This window comes from Zootoca vivipara, chromosome 1, assembly GCF_963506605.1.
Source record: "Zootoca vivipara chromosome 1, rZooViv1.1, whole genome shotgun sequence".
NCBI lineage: Eukaryota > Metazoa > Chordata > Lepidosauria > Squamata > Lacertidae > Zootoca > Zootoca vivipara.
The window spans coordinates 124,990,367-125,014,450 of NC_083276.1; the positions used below are offsets into that span (position 1 = coordinate 124,990,367).

At 42.6% G+C, this 24,084-nt stretch overlaps 2 protein-coding genes across 7 annotated transcripts in view; both read right to left on the reverse strand.

Moving 5' to 3' along the window:
- C2CD6 (C2 calcium dependent domain containing 6) overlaps positions 1–4,574 on the reverse strand; it is a 33,267-nt gene extending 28,693 nt beyond the window's left edge. For 2 of the 6 annotated variants that reach the window (XM_035137262.2, XM_035137235.2), the window contains exons 1-3: positions 4,445–4,574; positions 2,708–2,794; positions 1,310–1,361 (exon numbers count right to left, since the gene is read on the reverse strand). In XM_035137262.2, coding sequence (XP_034993153.2) covers positions 1,310–1,361; positions 2,708–2,794; positions 4,445–4,447 — 142 coding nt within the window. In that variant the 5' untranslated portion in view covers positions 4,448–4,574. Of the gene's footprint in view, positions 1–1,309; positions 1,362–2,694; positions 3,212–4,444 lie in introns of those variants that run through there. The other 4 variants (XM_060281759.1, XM_035137270.2, XM_035137271.2 and 1 more) reach the window with 4 other exon arrangements.
- Positions 4,575–6,565: 1,991 nt separating this feature from the next.
- On the reverse strand, positions 6,566–20,234 carry TMEM237 (transmembrane protein 237). The gene is made up of 11 exons (XM_060273295.1): positions 20,213–20,234; positions 20,075–20,131; positions 16,283–16,396; positions 15,319–15,412; positions 14,244–14,407; positions 13,024–13,147; positions 12,175–12,366; positions 10,688–10,761; positions 10,272–10,365; positions 8,634–8,755; positions 6,566–7,623 (listed from the first exon to the last, which is right to left on the reverse strand). Exons 1-11 carry the CDS (start codon positions 20,232–20,234, stop codon positions 7,556–7,558), a joined length of 1,125 nt encoding a protein of 374 aa, XP_060129278.1. The 3' UTR covers positions 6,566–7,555.
- Positions 20,235–24,084: the final 3,850 nt, after the last annotated feature.

Sequence of the window (24,084 nt, forward strand, 5' to 3'; positions counted from 1 at the left end):
CCCCCCCGCCCATCTGGCTGGGTTTCCCCAGACACTCTGGGCGGCTGCCAGCAAAATGTGAAAATACAATAATTCATCAAATATTAAAAGCTTCCCTAAACAGGGCTGTCTTCAGATGTCTTCTGAAGACATCTGCTTCAGAATAATTTTTTTACACCTGATGGGAGGGTGCACCACTAGACAGAGCGTGCACCACTACCAAGAAGGCCCCCTGCCTGGTTCCTTGTAACCTCACTTCTTGCAGTGAGAGAACTGCCAGAAGGACCTTGGAGCTGGACCTCAGTGTCCGGGCAGAACGATGGGGGTGGAGACACTCCTTCAAGTATACTGGGCTGAGGTCATTTGGGCTTTAATGGTCAGCATCAACACTTTGAATTGTGCCCGGAAACATACTGGGAGCCAATGTAGATTTTTCAGGACCAGGACTGGTGTTATATGGTCTTGGCGGCCACTCCCAGTCACCAGTCTAGTTGCCACATTCTGGATTAGTTGTAGTTTCTGGGTCAAATTCAAAGGTAGCCCCACGTAGAGCACATTGCAGTACTCCAAGCATGAGATAATCAGAGCATGTACCACTCTGGCAAGACAGTCTACGGGCAGGTAGGGTCTCAGCCTGCGTACCAGATGGAGCTGGTAGACAGCTGCCCTGGACACAGAATTGACCTGCGGCTCCATGGACAGCTGTGAATCCAAAATGACTCCCAGGCTGCACACCTGGTCCTTAGAGGCACAATTACCCCATTCAGGACCAGGAAGTCCTCCATATCCACCCATCCCGTCCCCCCAAAACAGTACTTCTATCTTGTCAGGATTCAACCTTAATCTCTTAGCTGCCATCCATCCTCCAACCGCCTCCAGAAACTCACATAGGACCTTCACCGCCTTCACTGGTTCCGATTTAAAAGAGAGGTAGAGCTGGGTATCATCCACATACTGATGAACACCCAGCCCATGGTCTCTCCCAGCAGCTGCATGTAGATGTTAGAAAGCATGGGGGAGAGGACAGAACCCTGAGGCACCCCACAAGTGAGAGCCCAGGGGTCTGAACACTCATCCCCCAACACCACGTTCTGAACATAGCCCAGGAGGAAGTAGCGGAACCACTGTATAAGTGCCCCCAGCTCCCAGCCCCTGTACACAGTCCAGAAGTATGTCGTGGTCGATGGTATCAAAGGCCACTGAGAGATCCAGCAGAACTAGGAAACAGCTTTCACCTATGTCCCTAGCTCGCCGGAGATCATCGATGATCTAAATAGGCTTACAAGTATGCTTCCCACTGCAGGGCTAATAGAACAGAAAAGAAGGATACATTTGGGGGTGAAATCTCTGCACAGCTTCACACTAACTGCCAACAAGCCATTCTATTAGAATATGAAATATTATATTATGACTAAATTAACTTTATTATAACCACAACCATAACTTATAAAAAGCACATTGCAGTTACAAGCTTTAAGGTACAAGCTTTAAGGTACAAGGCAAAATCCTGGAATTCTCTACTATTTTTTCCCTGAAATCAAATGCTTCATTGTTCTGTGCATTGGGTGTATGTGATAAGATAAGCTCACTGATTTATGTTCCAACATGATGACAAGATAGCAAGCATGCTCCTCTGCATATTTACTTGGAAGTATGTACCATTGTGTTCAGCGGGACTTACTCTCTGCTAAGTAAGCATAAGATTTCAGCCTTGGGATTTATGGAATTTTCAGGTACATCAGACCTCATTTAGAACTGCAATTCATATTGAAATTTGGACCTCATTTAGAACTGCAATTCATATTGAAATTTGGTGCATCTACATGTTTCTTGATATCTGTACGTAGTACCACCCTTAACAGAGAATAAGCAGGATGGTCCTTCACATTAGGTGGTTTTATTCAACTGTCATCTCCTTCTTAATTTGAGATACTAGTCTGTGCCACATCTCAATACTCTTGCCTTCTTTTCAGCCCCCCCCCCATTTACATTCTGAGACACCGCATGCGTCAGTTAAACCACGTATACCGGTATTTGAAACACCACTGGAAAAACCCCGCAAACTCCCTGTTCTGCCCCTTTTTGTGATGTTTTTCGGGCACAAATACGCCCGTGTGCAGTCACACACATACTGAACACATGTAAATGGGAGAGTTGCATACACACACAATTTTCATGAGATAAGCACAAATGCAGCCATGCAAAGGAGGTGATTTTTCATGAGCACCAATGGAAGCTTTTTTCTAAGGTCAGTTGCAGCATGAAGAGGTGGTGTACATCAGTTTTACTTTTTTAAACAACACTAAATGTGGCTACCGGTAAGTTCTTTTTAGGTTCCAAGAAGCAGAAGAAAAATGTACTTCTTTGTGTTACCCATGTTGCTTACTTGTTCATACAATTTCCAGCCCAAGACCTGAAGCTCTATGCTAGGTTAACACTATGAGAATCACAATGAAGCACTACAAAGTTACACCAGTGCCTTTATAACTGCATCATAGGCATATACTGCATGCTAACCCAATGTATCTGAGGCCAGGCTATTAGTATTTGTAGGAAGGTAATACAGGAGAAAGGAGAAAGTATGGCGACTTCTCAAAGAAAATCTCATTCGCTAGCTTAGTCATCAAAACTTATTTGCAGTCTCATAGCAACTAACAGGTAAAGTATTTCCTGTAAAAAGGAAAGTTCTATGGAAAAATATTAATGTGAACATACTTAATCTACGTACCACATCACCACAAGGAATTAAATTATGTACATCAATGTACTGATTAAGCACAGATTCTTCAGATGCCTTCTGATTTCTCATTAACATCTATAAAAAAATGGAAAATTAGGTTCTGCAATTAGCTAAAAATAGTAGATACTGCAACCTGAAGCAACTTAGCTTTGTACATAGTTAGAACATTTGATCTACATGGCATGTAACTCATTTCACCTGGTTTTGGATATGACACACTTAAATTCAACGCTTGCAGTATGGCCAAAGACATTGACTCCCAAAATTTGAGTCACATTATTCTAGCAGGTGGGCTGACAGGGCATCTAGAAGGGGTATGTGGATGAACTGACATAAAGGAGCTAAAATGGGTTGGGAATGGAATCTTTCCATTGCTCAACTAACACCTCACACCTTTTGACTTATATGCAATAGGGGCTTTAATAGTAGTTCTTAAAGAGAAGTAAATATTAGGGTTCACAATCTGGACCTTGTAGTTCTGGGGCTGCACACTCAAGATCACAGGTCTATAGGCAAGGCCTCCATCTTCTGAACAGAGTGTAAATTCTGATGTACAAATATAAATTAACTGGGAAGAAGAGTGACATTTATCCCAACATGATTTTATTCTAGTACCGTAATAGCTAGGAAGCTGAAATTACCATAGGCACAAACAGCGCCCAAGGCAGAGGCTGGGGTCCATCAAAGGAAAAAAAAATGAAGGGAGAACATTTGCTTGGGGGATTTGATAATCAAGGTACTTCCAACCCACCCAAAAATCTGGGATGTGGCATGTACTTAAACCACGGCACACTCTTTAGAATAAATGTCTAAAAAGCGGGCACTTTTGCACCAGACAGACAAAATGAATTTACGTCATAATAGAAACCAGCATTCTAGCACAGACATAGCAAAGATGCAGAAAGGGTGGAATGCTGGACTATGGAAGTTCTGCTTCTCAAGAGCCCCATCCACACCTTCAAAATTATGATGCTTGGATTTGAGAAGGGAGCAGGTACTTGCAGGTACCTGTCATGCGCCAGTTGCACATACAAAGCCTACATACGTACAGCTGTACCTGCAGAGCCCCTTTCTTAGAGCATTGCCCGAGCTTGTGGAGTTGAGGGGTGCCAAGTTTCTCTCCCTCGCACCTCCTCCTACAAAATCAGCGAATGCACGTATTGAAGACATGGGCGCTCTGGTCTATGGTCTCTATATGCCTGAAATTTGATGTAGAGAAAGGGGCTCTTTCCGTAGGAACGACGAGCACGCGCCAATTTCTTTATGGGAGCGGTACATTTCGAAATAAAGTTGCACCTGCGTATTGGGAGGCCAGGAGAAGACCGTAAGGTGGAAACCTCGCCTCAGCAGAGCCACGAAAGGATGGGAAAAGGATGCTGGCCAAACCCAGCATCCCCAAAAGCAGGTACGAAGCCGTGTTTCTCTTTCCAACTCCCTTTGAGGCGAGGTGCCCACCTCACAAGGCAGGACCAGCAGACACAAATCTTTATCTCTCCCCACTCCCCAGGTTCCCTGGCAGGAGGGTGGGCGCCATTTTGGGCTCTGCCTCAGGTGGCAAAATGTCTTGGGCCGACCCTGAGGAGGAGGAGGAGGAAGAGGGCGACGAGGAAAGCCTGCCCCCATCCTCTCTGGTCTCAAGCCCCATTAAATGGCGCCCACTATTTGAGTTCTTTGAGGGCACTGCGCTCTGCACACGCTCAGGGGCACTTCTTCCCTGAGTAGTACCATGAGGAGGGAGCGGGCCCTCTCTCCCTTGAACTTTTCGGCGGAGGGGGCTCGTTCGACGCCGTCGCTGTCGCTCTGGCCGGGGCCTCCTAGGCGGAAGATCGTCGAGAAGGAGTAGCGGCGCGAGGCTTCGGCGCCGGCGCTGGAGGTGACGCTCTCGGTGGGGGCGGAGCTGGGCGGCGGCGGCGGCGAGTTGTCGGCCGGGGCTCCCTGGTTCGGAGGCTTGGCTTCCTTGCGGCCGAAGAGGCTCCGCATGGTGGCGGCGGGGGGGCCCAAGGAAGCCCTTGCTTCTTTCTCATCTCCCGCCTCAAGTCAGAGGCTCCCTCCGGTTGGGGAGGACGCGCCCTCCGGCAGCCCCGGCTTTGCTGCCGCCTTCTCCGTCGCCTTCTCTGGCGGCGCTTTCCCCCCTCAGGCGTCGTCACAATTTGGCTGCTCGCCTCACATAAACGGGAGCTGGGGTTACGGGACCCAGGAGACCCCCCCCACCACCACCACCAGTAACACCTCATAAAAAATGGGAAATATGGTAACAGGTTATGATTAGCTTCTGAGAGCAGCACGGCGGACAGCTGGGTACCACTGGGAAGTCCGCAAGCGGGGCGTTGTCGTCGTCGTCGTCATTATCATTATTATAACTTTAGTTATATACCCCACCCTTTTTCCCAAACAGGGACTCACAGCGGCTTACAGGTAAAATAGAAATAGCTAAAACATTTTTTTGGGGGGGGGACGACGACAATTATTTAAAAACCAACTAAACAGGAATCAAATTAGAACTGTACAACAGTGCACGCGTACAAAAGACAATTAAACATGAAATAGAACTATCTATACATACAACAATGCACACATGCATAAGACAATTAAACGTGTATCGAATTAGAACTACCTATCTATACATACGAGGGACGCGGGTGGTGCTGTGGGTTAAACCACAGAGCCTAGGGCTTGCCGATCAGAAGGTCGGCGGTTCGAATCCCCCCCCCATGGGGTGAGCTCCCGTTGCTCGGTCCCAGCTCCTGCCAACCTTGCAATTCAAAAGCATGTCAAGTGCAAGTAGATAAATAGGTACCACTCCAGCAGAAAGTTAAACGGCGTTTCCGTGTGCTGCTCTGGTTTGCCAGAAGCAGCTTTGTCATGCTGGCCACATGACCTGGAAGCTATTCGCCGGCTCCCTCGGCCAGTAAAGCGAGATGAGCGCGCAACCCCAGAGTCGGTCACGACTGGACCTAATGGTCAGGGGTCCCTTTACCTTTTTCTCTATACACACACACACACACACACAATAGGGCATGTATTTATCTGTGTCTCGCCATTTCCCCGGAAGGGGACTCAATAATAAAACAAACAATAGAATTTCAGCTATCTATCTTGTTAGTTTATACCTTGCCTTTTTCCCAGACAGGAACTCATGGCAGCTTGCAAATTATGTTTGTTTCTTAAGTTTGTATACCACCCTTCATCTGAAGATCATAGGGAAGTTCACGATTTAAAAATACAAAATGAGAACACAAAATACATAATGAAATACAAATTAATAAACCCCCTCCCACATAAATAAAATATGAAAAACAAAAAACATGGGAGGGGGCAAGCATTGAAAACAACTGAATATTAATGGAATTAAAACTCTTTCTCTCTCTGTGTGTGTATGTAAACTCATGTGCATTTGTATAAAATATTTAAAAAATTACTAGAAAAACAGTTGGGCACCAGCCCTTTCATAAAAAGCAATCAGTTGCCAAAAGTTTGTTGGAATAAGATATTCACCTGCTGGCAGAAAGACAACAAGGGAGCTGGTGTCATTTCTCTAGGGGGGTTATACCTTTGTAATGAAAATACTTGATTAAAAAACTTAAACAAATATCAACTATATTCTTCCAAATACAGTGGACGCTCGGGTTGCGAACATGATCCATGCGGGAGGCACGTTCGCAAACCGCAGCGTTCGCAACCCACAGCACCGCATCTGCGCATGTCATGATTTGGTGCTTCTGCGCATGCGCGAGTGCTGAAACCCAGAAGTAACCTGTTCCGGTACTTCCGGGTTTGGCGCAGTGCGCAACCCAAAACGCGCAACCTGAAGTGTCTGTAACCCGAGGTATGACTGTATGAGGCACATTAATTAAAATAGTGGATTTTTTATTTGCACAAATGTTTAAATTTTACAATGTTGTACAAGAGGTAGACTTACAGAACACTTATTTTAAAAACGAATTTGGAGTTTCAAAATCAGTGATATCATGAAAGAAGCTTAAGAATTGACAGTCTCTATTTCTGCTTACACTTCCAACTACATTTCAAATACAAGTTATTAGTTCTTCATTTGTATGAAATATTTGTATAAGTACATTATATCATAAGGGAACCTACCCAACCCAACAAATAAAATTGGGAGTACACATTTAACTGGAATTGGTCATGATATGAAACAATGAACTTCTGAAATCTATAATTACTTCCAAGTAATGCAATAATAACTCAGTAAGAACTGGTAAACAAATTTATATACTTGTTCAGCTAGATTTATAAATTAAGCAGTACAATACAAACATGGTTTATGAATGCCAGCAGCTGTGACTATGGAGCAGCACAAATCTGTAAAGACATTTCACAAACTTTTCAATGAGTTATTTATGCTGCTGAAACTAATGATTTAAAATGCATTTTAATTCCCGATTTAATTCTTTAAAGACAAATTGGCACTAAAATTGTTGTAATATTTTGAATGTCAATGTGCTCTCAATTCTGTGAAAAGATGGCTACCAAAAATGCAGATTATTAAAAGGGAAGAAATGTGCTACAAAGAATGTTGTCTGACTCTTTTAAGTTTCCTGTTGCGTGTGTCTTTTTGCGTTAGTTTCATTAGCAAAACTAGATATTTAGAGAGTAATTTTAGAATATTCCGAAGAAAAGAGTAAACTTTGACACTGTCCTACCATTTAAAAAACTACTGACATTTTAAAATAAACATAATTATAAGAGTTATGCAAAAAAACCACAACCCTATACAATGCAAAAATACAATTTAAATATAAAAAGTATTAAACAGAAATACAAATAGATAATACTAAGCCATCATAACAATTGTATTTGAAGAGGGTCTCTGTGCTATGAAGACACTTTGGCTTCTTTATCTGGTGGGGGATATTCTTCTACTTCAGCATTAAACATCAGTTCTGCAAGAAAAGACAAAACAGTAGGGAACATTAAAAAAAAGTTGAAAACATACAATTTTCGTCAACATTGAACTCTGAATGTCCCTTACATGTCTTAGCATTTGCTCTAAACCATGGGTAGGCAACCTAAGGCCCGTGGGCCAGATGCGGTCCAATTGTCTTCTCAATCCGGCCCGCAGATGGTCCGGGAATCAGCGTGTTTTTACATGAGTAGAATGTGTGCTTTTATTTAAAATGCATCTCTGGGTTATTTGTGGGGCATAGGAGTTTGGGGCATAGGAGTTCATTCATTTTTTCTTTCAAAATATAGTCTGGCCCACCACATGGTCTGAGGGACGGTGGATCAGCCCACGGCTGAAAAAGGTTGCTGACCCCTTGCTCTAAACCCCTAGCCTACAGGCTAGGGCCAGCAAAAGTCATTGTGATTTTTACCCCAAACCAGACTGACCCACCCCATACCGTGACATCAGGTATGGGGAAAATAAATAGGCGCAAGGGAATAAACAGGAGCTTAAAGTGTGCTTCTGATTGATCAGAAAACGGAAACAGATTTGAATCCAAGCTGTGCCTGCAAATGGATAAAGTGAGGGTTGCCGTCAGCACCGATCCGTGCTGTCTTTTGAAGTTGCCACCTGACGTAAGGTAACGGACAAGTGGCTGGATCCACCCTACTTCAGTTGAAGTGGCCTGGAGGGAGGTCAAGATCAGGACCCCTGATCTAATGTGGTACTCTCAATATGGCACCATACCAGCTGTTTCTTTTCCAACCACTCCGCTCTCTTCTCTTTTCCCCAAACCATCACAATAATCTTTCCAGCTTTTCCCTGCGTTCTGCTACTTCCAAACAGCAGTTGTTCCTTTCCTTGGCGCTTGCCGCCTACAATGCTACCCTGAAATTACCTGGATCTTAAACAGGTCTGGGGAAAGAAAGGGCAATTTGCCCAAGAAGAAATCTACGATGGAGATTTTGCAGAGTTTGTGGATAACAATGGAGCATCCCTGTCCTTTACCTTCACTGTGATCTAACAGGGGCCGGTAGGATAAGAAGAGCCAGGAGATCCCAACAAGAAGAGCAATCACGAGATTCACCACGATCCAGGGCTGAAGAATTTGTTCCTCTGCACCCGAGGTCCTTGGGGGGGGTGAGAGGGGGGGTGAGACAAGTACTTATGGCCAAACTACATTTGACAGCATCGGTTCTGCTTGCTTAACATTATAAATGTAATGTGTGAAATGCCATTTGAGCAAAAAGGTGAGTTATAAATCTATAGAAAACAAATTGGCTTACATTCTATCTTTAAGCACCTACTTACCTATCTAGGTACGATAAAAATTAGGTAAAAAGTTAAATGCTACAAAATAGGTGTAGCTAAGAGACAAACTAGACACGAAGGCAGCAGTTCCATGAACAGAGAAAGGAGGGGGAGGGGCTCCAATGGCGATTGGAAGAGGGGATCCCCTGTGACCACTACATTTCTCCTTGCAGCCCCTTTCCCCAAGCCTTTTTATCCACTGAGGTCACTTCCAGTATCCTGGATTTCAGCTGAGGAGTGCTCAAGCAAAAGAAGTTCGCAAACGGAAGCTGTGGGTAACAGAAGGGCTCTGCATTCCTCAACCACATTTTACTGCTAAAATTGGATCCCGCCTCCCACTTTCTACTACAGTAAGCTCAAAACTTATGTGAAGAATTATTTATTATTATTACACAATTTGATTAAATTTGTGTACTGCCCTTTGTCTGAAGATCACTGGACAATTCACAACATAAAAACTTGTGCACATTCAGCTTTGCGTGGGTGATGAGAAAAGGGGGGCAGAGTTCTGGGGGAAATGACTTTAGCAATCCCACCCACCACTGAATCCTGAATGCTACCCTCCACGTAAGTTGTGGGCTTACTGTATTAAAGATGGAACCAATTTTATCATGTCTAGTCTGCCTTGCTGATAGCTTGGCTTTGTAAGAACACAATCTCCTAGTACTTCTGCAATCCATCTCTAGGCCACCATGGTCCACTGGCCAAAATTAATTTGGAAACATTTACTTTGGGGAAACATTGACCACCATGTTGGCGTTAATACTGTACTAAAAGTCCTTGTAATAGTCACATGTTGCTGGCAATCTAGAAGAGGGCTGCAAGATCTACTCACTGACCCCTTGCCACAACCTGGAATACTGTTGCTACTTCAACTTTTGTCCTGCTATTGGATAGAGATTTAAACTGGTTCCAATTTAGAATTATATTATCATAAGCTTATCTCTCATCTGATTATTAATTATAATTTGGGTTTCAACAGGTGTAAACTGCTGGCATCTTACACAAGAATAATATTTCTTACAAAGAGGACCGACATCTGCCCAAACCCTTCAGGCTATACAAACTATCAAGCTTCCATGTGTTTCAATAAATGAGCAAACACAGTCACAGAAGCAACATTATGGGGGGACTCAACCATTCATTACCCAGTTTGCAACTTTTGATGCAGTAATGCATTATCTAACACCTTCATTTCCTAGTAAAATAACCAGCAGAGCAAATCAACTGATTGTGTATTACATCACATACCATATTACAAAGATTTTTGTGCTGCCTAATACAAAAGTCAAAGTAGCTGATCTTTTAGAAGAAGAAAAAACCCATAATTCTTACCAGAGGCTACCATTCTCCGAAGGTGGTGTGTACAGGTGAATTCTGTCACTCGTCATTTGCTGGCTCAGAGACAAGATGAGAGCAGCAAAGTACACTGAGAAAAATGAATAATAATATGATTTTTCAAAGCCATATTATTGTGAAATTCACCACTGTCTTCAAAGTATTGCATTTATTATGTAGGTCTCTGCCTTCAGCACCACAAAAACCAGTCTCATTTCCTGTCTGCTATCCACCCACCAAGGTCATGTAACAGTTTTTCTCTCTCTCATTCATATATCTCACTTTTCTATGGAAATCTCAAATATTTCAAAACAAAGGACATGAAGGAAATCCTGCTTAAAGGCAGTAATGAAGTTGTAACAAAGACATATACACTAGTAGTTTTGTAAGGCAAACTGTGACGTCTTACTTACTGAAAGAGGCAATTGCTGCTGGGTCCAAGGTAAGGAAGCCTCGTACAGCTACTGATGCTTTAGCCAAGTCAATCCTGGATATGAAATGGGTTTGTTTAAAACTTGAGTACGTGACATCAAGTGAATCAATGCTGTGTATTTTACTCCGATATGCAGCAATCCAGTCCCCAAGGAAGTCAAAGACGAAACTCCATTGATTTAAAAGGAACGGGATTGCACCCTTAAATCCCAATCTTAGGGACTGTTGTTCCAGTAAATTAAGTGGCATAATTACTACTTCATCAGTGCATAGTCATGCTCTGGCCAGTCACATAAGCTAAATCTAATTTCACTACAGTGCAGAAATGTGAGACAAGTGGTACAGTGGTAAAAAGGTAAAGGGACCCCTGACCATTAGGTCCAGTCGTGACCGACTCTGGGGTTGCGCGCTCATCTCGCATTATTGGCCGAGGGAGCCGGCATATAGCTTCCAGGTCATGTGGCCAGCATGACAAAGCCGCTTCTGGCAAACCAGAGCAGCACATGGAAACGCCGTTTACCTTCCCGCTGTAGCGGTTCCTATTTATCTACTTGCATTTTGATGTGCTTTTGAACTGCTAGGTTGGCAGGAGCTGGGACCAAGCAACGGGAGCTCACCCCGTCACAGGGATTCGAACCGCCGACCTTCTGATCAGCCAGCCCTAGGCTCAGTGGTTTAACCACAGCGCCACCTGGGTTCCCCAGGGTACAGTGGTACCTCGGGTTAAGTACTTAATTGGTTCTGGAAGTCCGTACTTAACCTGAAGCGTACTTAACCTGAAGCAAACTTTCCCATTGAAGTACCTGAAGCGTACTTAAACCGAGGTATGACTGTACCATGAAAACAGCAGCTTCTGTGGTCAGATGTTTAAGAGGGCATCCCTCAATGCTCTTTGCAGAGTTGAGAAATGGGAGGAAACATCAGAGCACAATAGAGATGTGGCAGGACTTGGAGGCAGTTCACATGCATAGCATCTTAAAGGCCACCCAAGTGCCGGTTGTGTCAAGCCAACCCATAGGGATTGTTGCAACAATACAGTATAAGCTCTTTAATCATTTCTGCGCACAATTTATTTTCACTGCAAAGGTGACTTTTAAAGAAAGCCATTAGCATTTGTTGCTTGCTTTATTCATTTATTAATTAAATTTTTATACTGCCCTTCATCCAAGGATCACCGGGCGGACTGCACTATAAAAACACAAAACACAGCAACAAACAAAAACAATACCCACCCCACTAGTTTAAAAGGCTATATAGATTCTTTAAAGAGCCAAAAGCCGGGGAAGAAGAGGGATATTTTTCTGCCTGGCACCTAAAGATATGTAACAAAGGTGCCAGGCAAGTATCCCTGGGGAGAGCATTCCACAAGCGGGGAGCCACTGATTTAAATCCCAGAAGTTAGCCACCAGCTAAAGCTGATGGTGAGCAGGAACTGCCACAGGGGTAGAGAAATGCATGAAAATTGTACCTGTCAAAAGCTGAAACTGTGCTAATTGTAAGCAGAAGGTAAAGGAGACACTGAGCAGGATAAGCCAACGTCTTGTATTGCTGCAGCAAGTTGGAGACAGTTGACAGCTGGTTTCCTGCCAGAACATAAATCACTATGATGTTCCAGACAGCATAGCCAGCAAGGAAGCCGTGAGTAAATAGTCCAATCACCCTAGATGAATGAGATCATAATAAGATAGAAGTTTAAGCCCACACAAATCCCAAGAGTTAAAACAGTTAGGGGCTAACAGGTTTGAAAAGGGGGAAATTGCCTTTTATTACTTCATTTTCTAAAGTATGCATCTTTTCTCAGCTTGGTTTAACAATGCATTCAACCACAAAAAAACAGCAGCTTTTGCTCCTAAGTTTTAAGTTTCTTTTACAGCAACAACGCAAAATAAAAGTTTGTAGTTAATCATCATCACGTGTGACAACTGGTCGAGTTGGAATGGCAAGCAATAATTTATTGGTAGAGACCAATACTGCTTAATGCTCCGACAGTTCACTGAAGGAATTCACATGAAGTGTACAAATGAACTGTTGTGTATGGCTGGACCCACTGTGCAGAATACCCACCTCTATTTCGCTGTTTGTATACTTAGCACTCATGTTGCCTCAAGCTTGAATCATTCTGTTTGATACACCATTGAAAAAAATCCCCTACTTTGGGAAATTCTCTGAAGTCACATTGGTTGGTGTTACCTTGTATATATTGTATGCCACTTGACTCTGAATGAAGATATATAAAGCTATATAAAGTGTTGTACTGTAATCAAATTATTAGCCTGTCGTGTTGCTTTCAGGTTGCCATACTTTACAAATCTCATACCTAAAACCACGATGAACGGAGAGTGCCACATCCTTGGTTGTCCAAGAAGCCTTCATCTCCATGAATACATCAATGTTTTCCGTGGTTTTAATTAAATCTTTGCGGTCAGCTGCCTGGAAACGCCCTTTGGAGAGAAAGTGAAGTTTAAGTAATTGTAAAGATAATCACTGCCAGTGCTACATTTTTTCACCAATTCACAGTAGCATCAGAGTGTTCTTTGGAACGAGACCCTGCACTGGAACAGCATTAACGTCTTTCCTTACTATACCAAGGTGTAATCTTTTGCTTACTTAAAGGTAAAGGTAAAAGGACCCCTGACCATTAGGTCCCTTCGTGACCGACCCTGGGGTTGCGGCGCTCATCTCGCTTTATTGGCTGAGGGAGCCGGCGTACGGCTACCAGGTCATGTGGCCAGCATGACTAAGCTGCTTCTGGCGAACCAGAGCAGTGCACAGATATGCTGTTTACCTTCCTGCTCTAGTGGTACCTATTTATCTACTTGCACTTTGATGTGCTTTCGAACTGCTAGGTTGGCAGGAGCTGGGACCAAACAACGGGAGCTCACCCCGTCGCGGGGATTCAAACCGCCAACCTTCTGATCAGCAAGCCCTAGGCTCTGTGGTTTAACCCACAGCGCCACCCGCGTCCCTGAAGTAAACACACATAGGGTGGCACTGTGAGGCTTTTTAAACCTTTTAAGTTTTGTTCATTCGCTGTTTTTTCCCCATCAAAAATAACCAAGTAAAAAGGGTTTGCCTGGCAGTCTTTTGTTTCTGCTGGCTTGTGGCCAATGGTTCCGTTCCAAGAAAGGAAGGGATTATCTGTTATTTGCAGAACAGTCTTTGATCTAGTGGAGATCCCTGCTAATGGAAAGAGGAGGGAAAGCCATTCTTGCCATTCTCTAAAACTCATCATAAAAACATAGTCTGAAGCTGCTGAAGCCACTGCTTCTGCCAAGTTGCAAGATCAAATGAGCGTACCACAAAATATTCTATCTTCTGCAAAAGCATGGATTAGAAAGCATAGCTTTTGACTTAAAAACAACTGTGTGTTACTGAAATACTAAGACTTACATTTTTTATTATGATTTTTATTAAGTTTTATCATATTACAGTAAGATATAAAAAATGAAAGTAAATAAAAAAGTTTTAATGTAAATAAAAAAGTAAAATGTAAATTAAAAAAATTACCAGTAATTAGAAAAATTACGCAAGACTTACGATTTTTTTCAACGAACACCTTGCTAATAGGCTGGCTAACACCAGCTGGAACAGAAAACACAGAAAAAACGGGATGCTGCTCTGAGCTTTTTACTTGCTCATCTTCAATTATATCTTCTTCCTCCACACCCAATTCATTGGCACTTTCTGTGGGTCGAGTTTTCCTATAATTGAAAAGAAGAGAAAGAAAAATATGACAATTCTCCTTTTAGGCTAGTGACAAAGGCAATCCTAAACTCACTTATACGGGAGTAAGCCGCATTGAATTCAATGGGGTATGTATAGGATTGCCCTGCAAGGTCACATCAACACCACGTTTACTGATATTATTGTCAACTATCATGGGATCTCCATGCCCTCCATGGTTAGGTGTGTCGGTCTCCCTTGCTATTAATGTCCAGGAGGAATTTAAGAGCATTCTTCTCCAACCCAGGCATTTGATGCTTAAAATATGCTGCTCCTGGCAACCTTGAAATTATTAGCTGTGAGGGCATGTGACTATTTTTCAATGCCCTTCGTGTTTTTAAAGGTTTGTTTTTATTTTTAATGGTACTCTTCTGCTGCATTTTTTTGTTTGCCCACCTGGGCCCCGTTGGGAGGAAGTGTGGGGCAGAAATTAAATAAGCAACGATAATAGTATTTGAAGTGACATGATCAGCATCAGGGCTACCATCTGATCTGAAGCATTGGCCCTTTGTATCGTCATTATTAATATTATTTCTTAAATTTGTACACCGCCCTATACTCACAGGTCTCTCAGGGCACAATAGAAAAACACAAAATACATAATAAAACAAGAACAAAGCCAATAATACCCGAGTGTAATGGTGATCTGCTACGTTAGCACACAGAAAATACCAACTTTCCTTATTTCAGCTTGTCCATTTTTCTCTACAGGTAAGACTTGTTCTGGGTTATTTGTGCCATTATCAGTTGATGGCGAAGGACTATTTAATTCTTAGCTTAGTCACTTCCTTGCAATTGCATGATATGTTTTATGTTTTGCTAGGCCATAGTCTAAAGTGGTTGTTCAGCAGCGGAGGAATATAAACTAAGTCAGACTGGAAGCTCTCACTTTACTCTTTTCCGTTGTTTACGAATCACTGTTTCTTCAGCCGGTGAAGGGTCCACGCCATTTCCGTTCTGTTCCATGAAAGATGTCTCGGATTCTGAAGATTTAAAACAAAACAAAAAACCACAATCTGTATTGCAGGCCGCCATAACTTGATGCCCAGAGAAGGGAAAGACAAGAGTATTTAAAACATCACAAACAAATTTGATTATCTGCTTCCTTTACTCCAAAGAGCTCAAGGTAACGTACACTGTTCTCCTGGGCCCCCATTTCCTCCTCACAATAACCTTGTAAGAAAGCTTAGGCTGAGAGATATTTTCATGGCTGGGTCTTCCCGGTCCACACTCTAATCATTACAAATACTGTACAAAACAATTTATAATCCAATGCTAAAATAAAGTCATATTTACTTGATGTGTGCTTCATGATAAGATTCCCAGTTTAGTACCATTTTGTTTTACCAAAGTCACGAGCGCAGCAGGCACTCCCAGTATACCTGAAGGGGCGTCTCCACCCCCATCATTCAGCCCGGACACTGAGGTCCAGCGCCAAGGGCCTTCTGGTGGTTCCCTCACTGTGCAAAGTGAGGTTACAGGGAACTAGGCAGAGGGCCTTCTTGGTGGTGGCGCCTGCCCTGTGGAACGCCCTCCCATCAGATGTACCTGGCACTTCCTCTAAGGAACTCAGAGCTGCATTTGAGCATCTCCACAGCCCCAAGACTGAAAAATGCTCAAAGCCGTCCAAGCAAGCATTATGGCTGAGCTGGGATTTCAACTTGGATTTTCTATGATCAGCCACAGAACCATATTTGACTTATATTCCCTGCCGGTTCCCCTACCCCACCTGCCATTCTCTCCTTCTGTCTTTTTCAGTTCTATTAGCATCTTTAAAACAAAAGAAATCATACCTATCAGGGACATTTTACACTACTACAGAAATCTTAAACAGGTGGCAGTTCTCCGCATACCTGTGGGCACCTTCTTTTTCTTCCGTTTCCTCTGAGGTGGTACATCCTGGGCTTCAGAAGTCAGGGGGTCACTGCCTTCAGATGGCGGGCGGACAGCTTCTTGAACAACACCATCTAAAAAGCAGGATCAAAAAGTGACGTCAATCAACACCTTAAACACTTCCTTGATCTTCTTGTATTGACTGTAAGCATTTATCTTCCACATATGGCATAATTATCTAAACAGTTCATGGGAACACTTACCACCTGACTGGGTTTTTAACAGGTGCCTGAAGACCTAAATATGTCCATAACATTTTCTTAGGCTTACACATTAAATCAGGGTTTCCCAAACTTGGGTCTCCAGCTGTTTTGGGGCTACAATTCCCACCATCCCTGACCACTGGTCCTGCTAGCTAGGGATGATGGGAGTTGTAGTCCAAAAGCACCTGGAGGCCCAAATTTGGGAAACTCTGCAACAGAGCTATGCTTGTAAGGGTGACTGAAGAAATTGATGTCTTGTGAATGGGTTTAAGGAAGTAACAGGGCACATGTTTTGTGTGTGGCTCCTTCTATAGCTGCCTGAGTTGAAATTCTAACAACAGGCAGGACGAGATTTGTGAGACCGGCAGAGGAAAACAGTTTTTGCAGGCGAGATTTTCACCCCAAACCAAGGGGGCCATAACTCTATATTGCAGTGCAGCTACCTACCGTATAATAGCCCAGTGGATCTTTCTCCGTTAATAGCCCAGTGGATCTTTCTCCATTGCAAAAGTGCCCTTTGGAGAGGATGGATTGCAACACAGGGTGGAGGAAGAAGGAAAGAGCATAGCATTTTCCCTGCCAACCATTTGCCCTCTGAAAATTAACAGGGTTTTTTTTGGGGGGGGGGTCTTCCTGCCAGTGGCCAAATGACACAGTACGCTATAAACTAGCAGTGGGAAACCTGTGACCTCTAGATGTTGCTAGACTCTAACTTCCATTTGCCTCGGTCAGCATGACTCGTACTCCAGGATTATGGGAGTTGTAGTCCAGCAACACCTGAAAGGCCAAAAGTCCCCCACCTTGCCATAAACGACGGCTTAGCCCAAGCACCCAATGTATGCTGCTGAATCTTTCTGACTGCACTCTTTGTCTTCAGACCATGGTTTGCTCAGAGCAAAACAAACCATGAGTGCTGGTTTGGAGGTTGCAGGAAGCCATATCTCAAGGTTTGTTGCTCCCGCTAGGCAAGGAGTGAAGTAGGAGCTATTCAAGCATGCTACCAGTTCACGGTTATCCATGGTTTATCATTTTGACTGAATGTGGCTATTGCTTCACACTCATGTTTACCTAGCAAACAGACCCCATGGACAGCTACAGGGGAAAGGGGGAAGTTTCAGAAGAAGTGGCTGATAGGGGAAGGGCTTTAAGTACTCCCTTCTCTGTAGCAAAATGTCCACAGCAGCGTAATGTTTGATTATATTCTTGAGAGGGAATATAATTATGTACCAATTTAAAAATGAAGCCAATCGGAAGCACGTTTGACAGAAAGTCCACGAAGCCACTCTGAAGAGGTTATTTTACAAACGTAATGTGCATTCTCATTTTGTTTTTTTCTGTTCTTAACCACCCTGGGATCTATAGCTGAAGGATGGTATACAAATTTAATTAATAATAATAATAATAATAATAATAATAATGTGAATAAATTTAAAATCAGCATTTAGCTCTGGTCCAAGTAATTTGTATGTTTGGAATATCGTAACGCTCCATACAATCTGTCAAATTGCAGTCCAGTTCTATGTATTTCTACTCAGAAGAGTCCTGCTGAGTTTAACATTGTTATGAACCCAGATCACAAGGACAGCTAACTTTTGCTCTTCAGCCACACTACACTAGATTAGTTTCTAAAATGTATTCATTGCTTTTTTAATTAAATATTACCCGAAAGTATTATATTTTAGCCTTATATCTATTTTTATTGATTATATTTTATTTTTACTTTTATGGATTGTAAAGCAAGCATGTCTTGTCGCATTTATTTTATATATGAGCTTATAGCTGCAATAAATCTATCTGATCTGATCTTTCTAAAATGAATTTCAAAACCAGCACAATATGGCAATTAAAAAGACATCTTTTTAAAAGTATTAGTCTTATTGTTCAACGTAAGAACAATGAGCCGGGGGACGGACGGACTCAAAACAGATGCAGTGAGACTCACTGTCTAGTTCCAAGTGACCGAGATGCTCTGAAAGGACAAAAATAAGAGAAAGGGGGGGGGAAGAACCCAGTTATTTCACGACTCTGCCAGGATATACTGGTCTATACAAAAATTAAAAGATTACAAGCAACCTAGGTCAGTACATATTAGACAGATTCCAAGTAGTACACAGCCACACAAGAGGTACTGTACCTCACAAGCCCTCAACTGGAAATGTAACAGCCAGAACTGGTGAGATCTAGGAGAAAAGATCTGGATATAGCAGTCTTTATCCTATATTCACATTATCCTTGGTATAAAAGGACTGTAAGTCCCCAAGACCTGACTGCTTCCAGCTGGGCGATTCTAGCTTGCTCAGCAGGTTACATGAGGCTGGAATTTTCTGTCAAGAACACCAAGGCCTGGTTTGCACTGAACACCAAGCCAAACTATGCCTTAGCATGAACATACAAGTGTGCTGATGCATATATAGAAAAGCTCATGGTTTGTTTAGATTTATAACAAGACAAGCCACAATCCTGGGTTTACATACAACGATAAGCCCAAACCATGGTTTAGCTCCTGGCGGCACAGCAGCATGGGAAGAGCAAAGCATAAACAATTTTCCAAATATGCGCCAGCATGCTTGCTAGTTCAGGCTCAGTCAGTTTGGTTTAGCATTACTTGTGAACCGAGCCAAAGTCTATTGTTTAACCAAGACTGAAGACCGCATCACACTCTCTGACGAAGACAGATTATTTTAGCTAGTCTAGGTTGCAACTGGTAAAATGTTTGTTTTCACTATGGAAGTAACTGATTTAATTTAAAGATAATTCAGTTAGTACCATGTGCACTTCCGGCTTACAAAAATGCTCAAAAAGCATATATGCCGTGTTTCTCCAAAAATAAGCCATAGTGATAGGCAGTTTAACCTTGTAGGTTAAACTGTACCATACTTAATTTAAAAAAAAAGACATCCCCTGAAAATAAGCCACCGTGGTTTTTTTTTTTTGAGGAAAAATAAATATAAGACGGTGTCTTATTTTTGGAGAAACAGGCGCACGCACACACACACACACACACACACACACACACAATTATACACAAAAATGAGTATAGAAATAATTCAATAATTGCGCAAATAGAGTTGACTTGATGCATTACCTGAATCTGTAACTGCATTCAGAGAGCATGATTTGCCCCAGAATGACTCCCCTCTGCTGCTTTTACACATAATACTTGCTTAACTGCGTCAATAAACCTGCAGCTGCTTCTATCCATTGAAAGGTGTCTGGCTATATTTGTTTTTATTGATTTGCTATTACATTTATACTCCACCCTTCCACCCAAAGGAGCCCAGGGTAGCAGACAGTAGATTATTCAAGGTAGATAATTCATGAAGATGAGAGTTCCTACTAAATTTGCAGAGCTCCGATTAGCATAATCCTTCAAGGCAGATAATTCATGAAGATGGGAGTTCCTACTAAATTTGCAGAGCTCCTATTAGCATAATCCAAGCTAACTAGCCATGCATAAATTATGCTGCCTGTTCAACTGCAATGGCCAGTTGTCTATATGCTGTTCATCCAAAATCCACTGTACTGTTCTCAGTCAAAACAGCCTCTTACCTAGTGAGCTTTTCCCCTTGGCCTTTTTCTTTTTTTGGCGACCAAGAGGAATTTCATCTGGAGTAAACAAAACAAAACAAAACAAAAACACCAAATAATTTGTTAGATATCTGAGAAAAGGCGCAATAATAGTCATACCTAGGCATTTGTATAAAATCATTTTGGGCATTCAAAGGGGTTCCCATGCATTATCTAGCTGTAAACCTTATAATCATCCTAAAGAACATTTGGGATAGAATATCCTATCCGTTTTTCTATGTTCTACTCCAGGAAATTCTTTTCTTTAAAAAAAACTGCAATCATTTTAATTACTGGTACTCAACAGTTACTATAATTTCTGCAGCAGTCTTAAATTAGTGTCCCACTGAACTCCGCATTAACACTACAGCAACATATGTGATTATTTCAGCACAGAATTCTTCACCCTCCAACCAGATGTCGGAAGGCAAGTTTTTTTTTAAAAAAAAATCTAAGCAAAACCTATCCAACTTATAATCACAGAACATTTACACAAAAAAGAGTTTTGTGAAAATAATCTAGCTGTTTAACAATAAATCAACTCACCTTGGTTTCCACTTCACAGCAAAGCAAGTTGTCAAAGAAGTTAGGGAGAAATATAAAAGAAAGAGCACTATTAACTTCAGAACAGATGGCAATCCAAAACTGTTTAAATTCTCCCACCTAACAGGTATGGCTGTAACATTTTAGACAGCAAGAAGCTCATGAGCCTTTGGACTAAGGGGATTTCTAGCTTTCCTTGAGAGTTTTTCTTTTTACGATCTAATTTCCCAAGCAGTTAATCATTTAATCTTACCTTGGCACTGGTGGGAGAACCCGTGGCGGACACTGAAATAAAAACATACATATATTTATATTGAAATCAGCTGTTCTCTTAACACATATCCAGCACAATGTAACCGATGACGCCATATGTGATAGCTACAGCCAGGCCACCACACATTTACTGAGATGCAAGCATACACCATCACTTTTAAAATCACTGCCTAGAAGTTTACTACTGTTGTTTATTAATTTCAATCTTGTCTTTCTACCACAAGAAACAACAAGGCACTTTATAGAATAATCGATACAAAATACAGAAGAAGCCAAAACTAAACACATAAATGAAACAGCAGTTAAGACACAATTTCTGAGCTGGAGCAAGTTACAGCGAATTCACAGTCGTAAACACATTTACTCCAACACACATCGATCCGGTGTGTCTTACCCCCAAGTAAGAGTGTCTAGGACATAAGTATCAATTTTCTAGAATACCCCACCTAGCCCCCTAAAATAAATTACTGCCTTTCTGTACTAGCACCAATATGGATGCCGTATCTAATCCAAAAAGCCCCTATATGCACAATGTTTCGAAATACAATACAAATTATTTTTGTTATCAAGTTATAGTCCAGAACAGAAGATGTTCAGTCTGTATACCTGATAATCTCAGTGACACAGTTTAAGAATCAGACCTGTTAGTACATTAACTGAAGCAAAGGAAAAAGTTTTTTAAATAAAAAAATCAGATAGTGTCTTTATCTCAATAAATAGCCTAAGAATAACAACTCAAAATAAAACTCACCACTTGCTTCTTCCCCATTTAATTTAAAGTGAGATTTCATGCAACTGACACAAAACAATCTCCTATACCAACAATGACCTGTGTTAATTCTGTACTAAAAATATCCAGTATCCAGGATTAGCTGGAAGTGAACCATTGACCCACATGATTGAGGGAATGAGGGCATGACGATGATTTCATTAAAGTTGTTTTGTTGCTGATGCCAAATAGCATCTTATTATTTCAAATTTAACAACCTGATCCCATCTCTCTAAAGTAACATTCCCCAACGCTAATCTCAGTGTAATTTGTAGGAGTAAAAGTGCCAGAAATGGATTTAGGCCTCTCTCTTTTTTGGCTCCAAGGGCTCTTTAATTCTGACATGAATTAACGTCATGCTTAGTTTCCGTATTGAAAACCAAAAAACATGACTCATCTGCACTGATTTTACCAGCACAGATTTATAAACAAGCGCCTAGATCCTCAAATTACTCCAGCAGTGTAAGTGCAACTGAAACTAAAGGAGCTTACAGCAAGACTACAGTATTGGCACGGCTACCGGTATATGGACTTATAACAGTGTGCTATAACAGTGTGCAGTATTCTTAACAGAAAGAGTTGGGCATTAAGGTTTCAATGATTATGTATACCTATTTGGATAGATTGTTTTCCTTCTGAGTAAATATGCATAGGATTGGGCTGCAGCTGACAAAGGGGGAAAAAACATAATATATGGTTGTTGCAAGATGTAGTAAGAAATGAGGGTGAATAAGAGGTGCTTTGAAAATGCGGACAAATTTTCCTTGGCTGTCACCATGCTTTTAAGTACAGTGGCTGTGAAAACAGAAAAAGTGTGTATCACCCAGGCATTAACTCTTAATTTCCCAAGAAGTCAAAAGGTATGGGACACTAGCGAGAGTCTGGACTCGGGAGTGGAGACACACAATTTCAGATCACTTACTCAGCTGTGAAGCTCACTGGGTCACCTTAGGCCAGCCACGATCTCTCAGCCTAACCTATTTTACAGGGTTGTTTGGAGAATAAAAACTGGATAAAACATGCTGACCACCTCAAAACCCCTTTGGAGGAAAAGGTAGGATATATATACACAACCTATCTATTAGACTTATAAACTACTTCACAACCAGAAATGACCAAAGCGGTGTCCAAAGGAATAAATTAAACAAAGCAGTTCTAGAGCAGCATCATTGGCCCAGTTATGACCACAAAGGCTGGGGAGGAAAACGGAAGGGAAGAATTGTCCCTCAAAAAATAAAACCACAAAACTTGTCAAGAGGCATGCTATCCCAGGGTCTTCTCTGAGTGAGTCTTCCAAGAATCTAGTTTAAACAGCAGATGAGGGAAATGATATATATGCATATAGTATATGCACAAAGATATGCACTGCAGGGGGTTCGTAAAAGGTAAAGGACCCCTGGATGGTTAAGTGCAGTCAAAGGCGACTATGGGGTTGCGGCGCTCATCTCGCTTTCAGGCCAAGGGAGCCGGCGTTTGTCTGCCGACTGCTTTCCGGGTCATGTGGCTAGCAGGACTAAACCACTTCTGGCGCAACAGGAAACCAGAGCACATGTAAACGCATTTACATTCCTGCCGCAGCTGTATCTATTTATCTACTCGCACTGGCATGCTTTCAAACTGCTAGGTTGGCAGGAGCTGGGACAGAGCAAAGGGAGCTACCCACCGCTGGGAAGATTCGAAACACCGACCTTCTGATCAGCAAGCCCAAGAGGCTCAGTGGTTTAGACTGCAGCGCCACCCACATCCCTGCAGGGGGTTGGACTGGATGACCATCAAGATCCCTTCCAACTCCACAATTCTGATTCTATGAACCGCAGCATCAAATGAGGACTTTTACGCATGGGTGCATTGTATTAACATCTTGGCATGCAGAGACAGCTGCTGCCTCGTAGGGCGGCACACCCTCCAAAGTGCCTTTATACCACATTCAGGCGTTCACACATCAAGATGGCATCAGCCCTCTCTCAACCTGCAGGTTCCCCATTCAATTTGGTGGCTGGACGACGACACAACAGGAGCAACCGCTCCCGGGAAACAATGCAAAAACAACACAAATCAGAACGGATCGATCCCAAAACCGTTACAAGGGAGCGCTGTCAAGAGACTAGTCCTCAAGGAACCGGTTTCGGATTATAAAATGATTTAGATTGTGTCCTCCTGAGGCAAGGCTAGTCCTCAGATAGGAAACGCCCCCCCCCCAGCCCTTCATCCTCCTGCAGAGGGAAGCGTATTTCCCCCTCCTCCTCGCCCGCTTTTCCAGGGAGAGGGAAGGGGGCAACTTCCCCTCCATTCGCTCCAGATTCGGAGCTTAGCGAGAACAGCGAAACGGCTGCTGCTCAGGCACAGCAAGAGGCAGGCGGGCGGGAGCGAGAGGCCCTCAGGGCGGGCTTCTCAGGCCCGGCGCCGC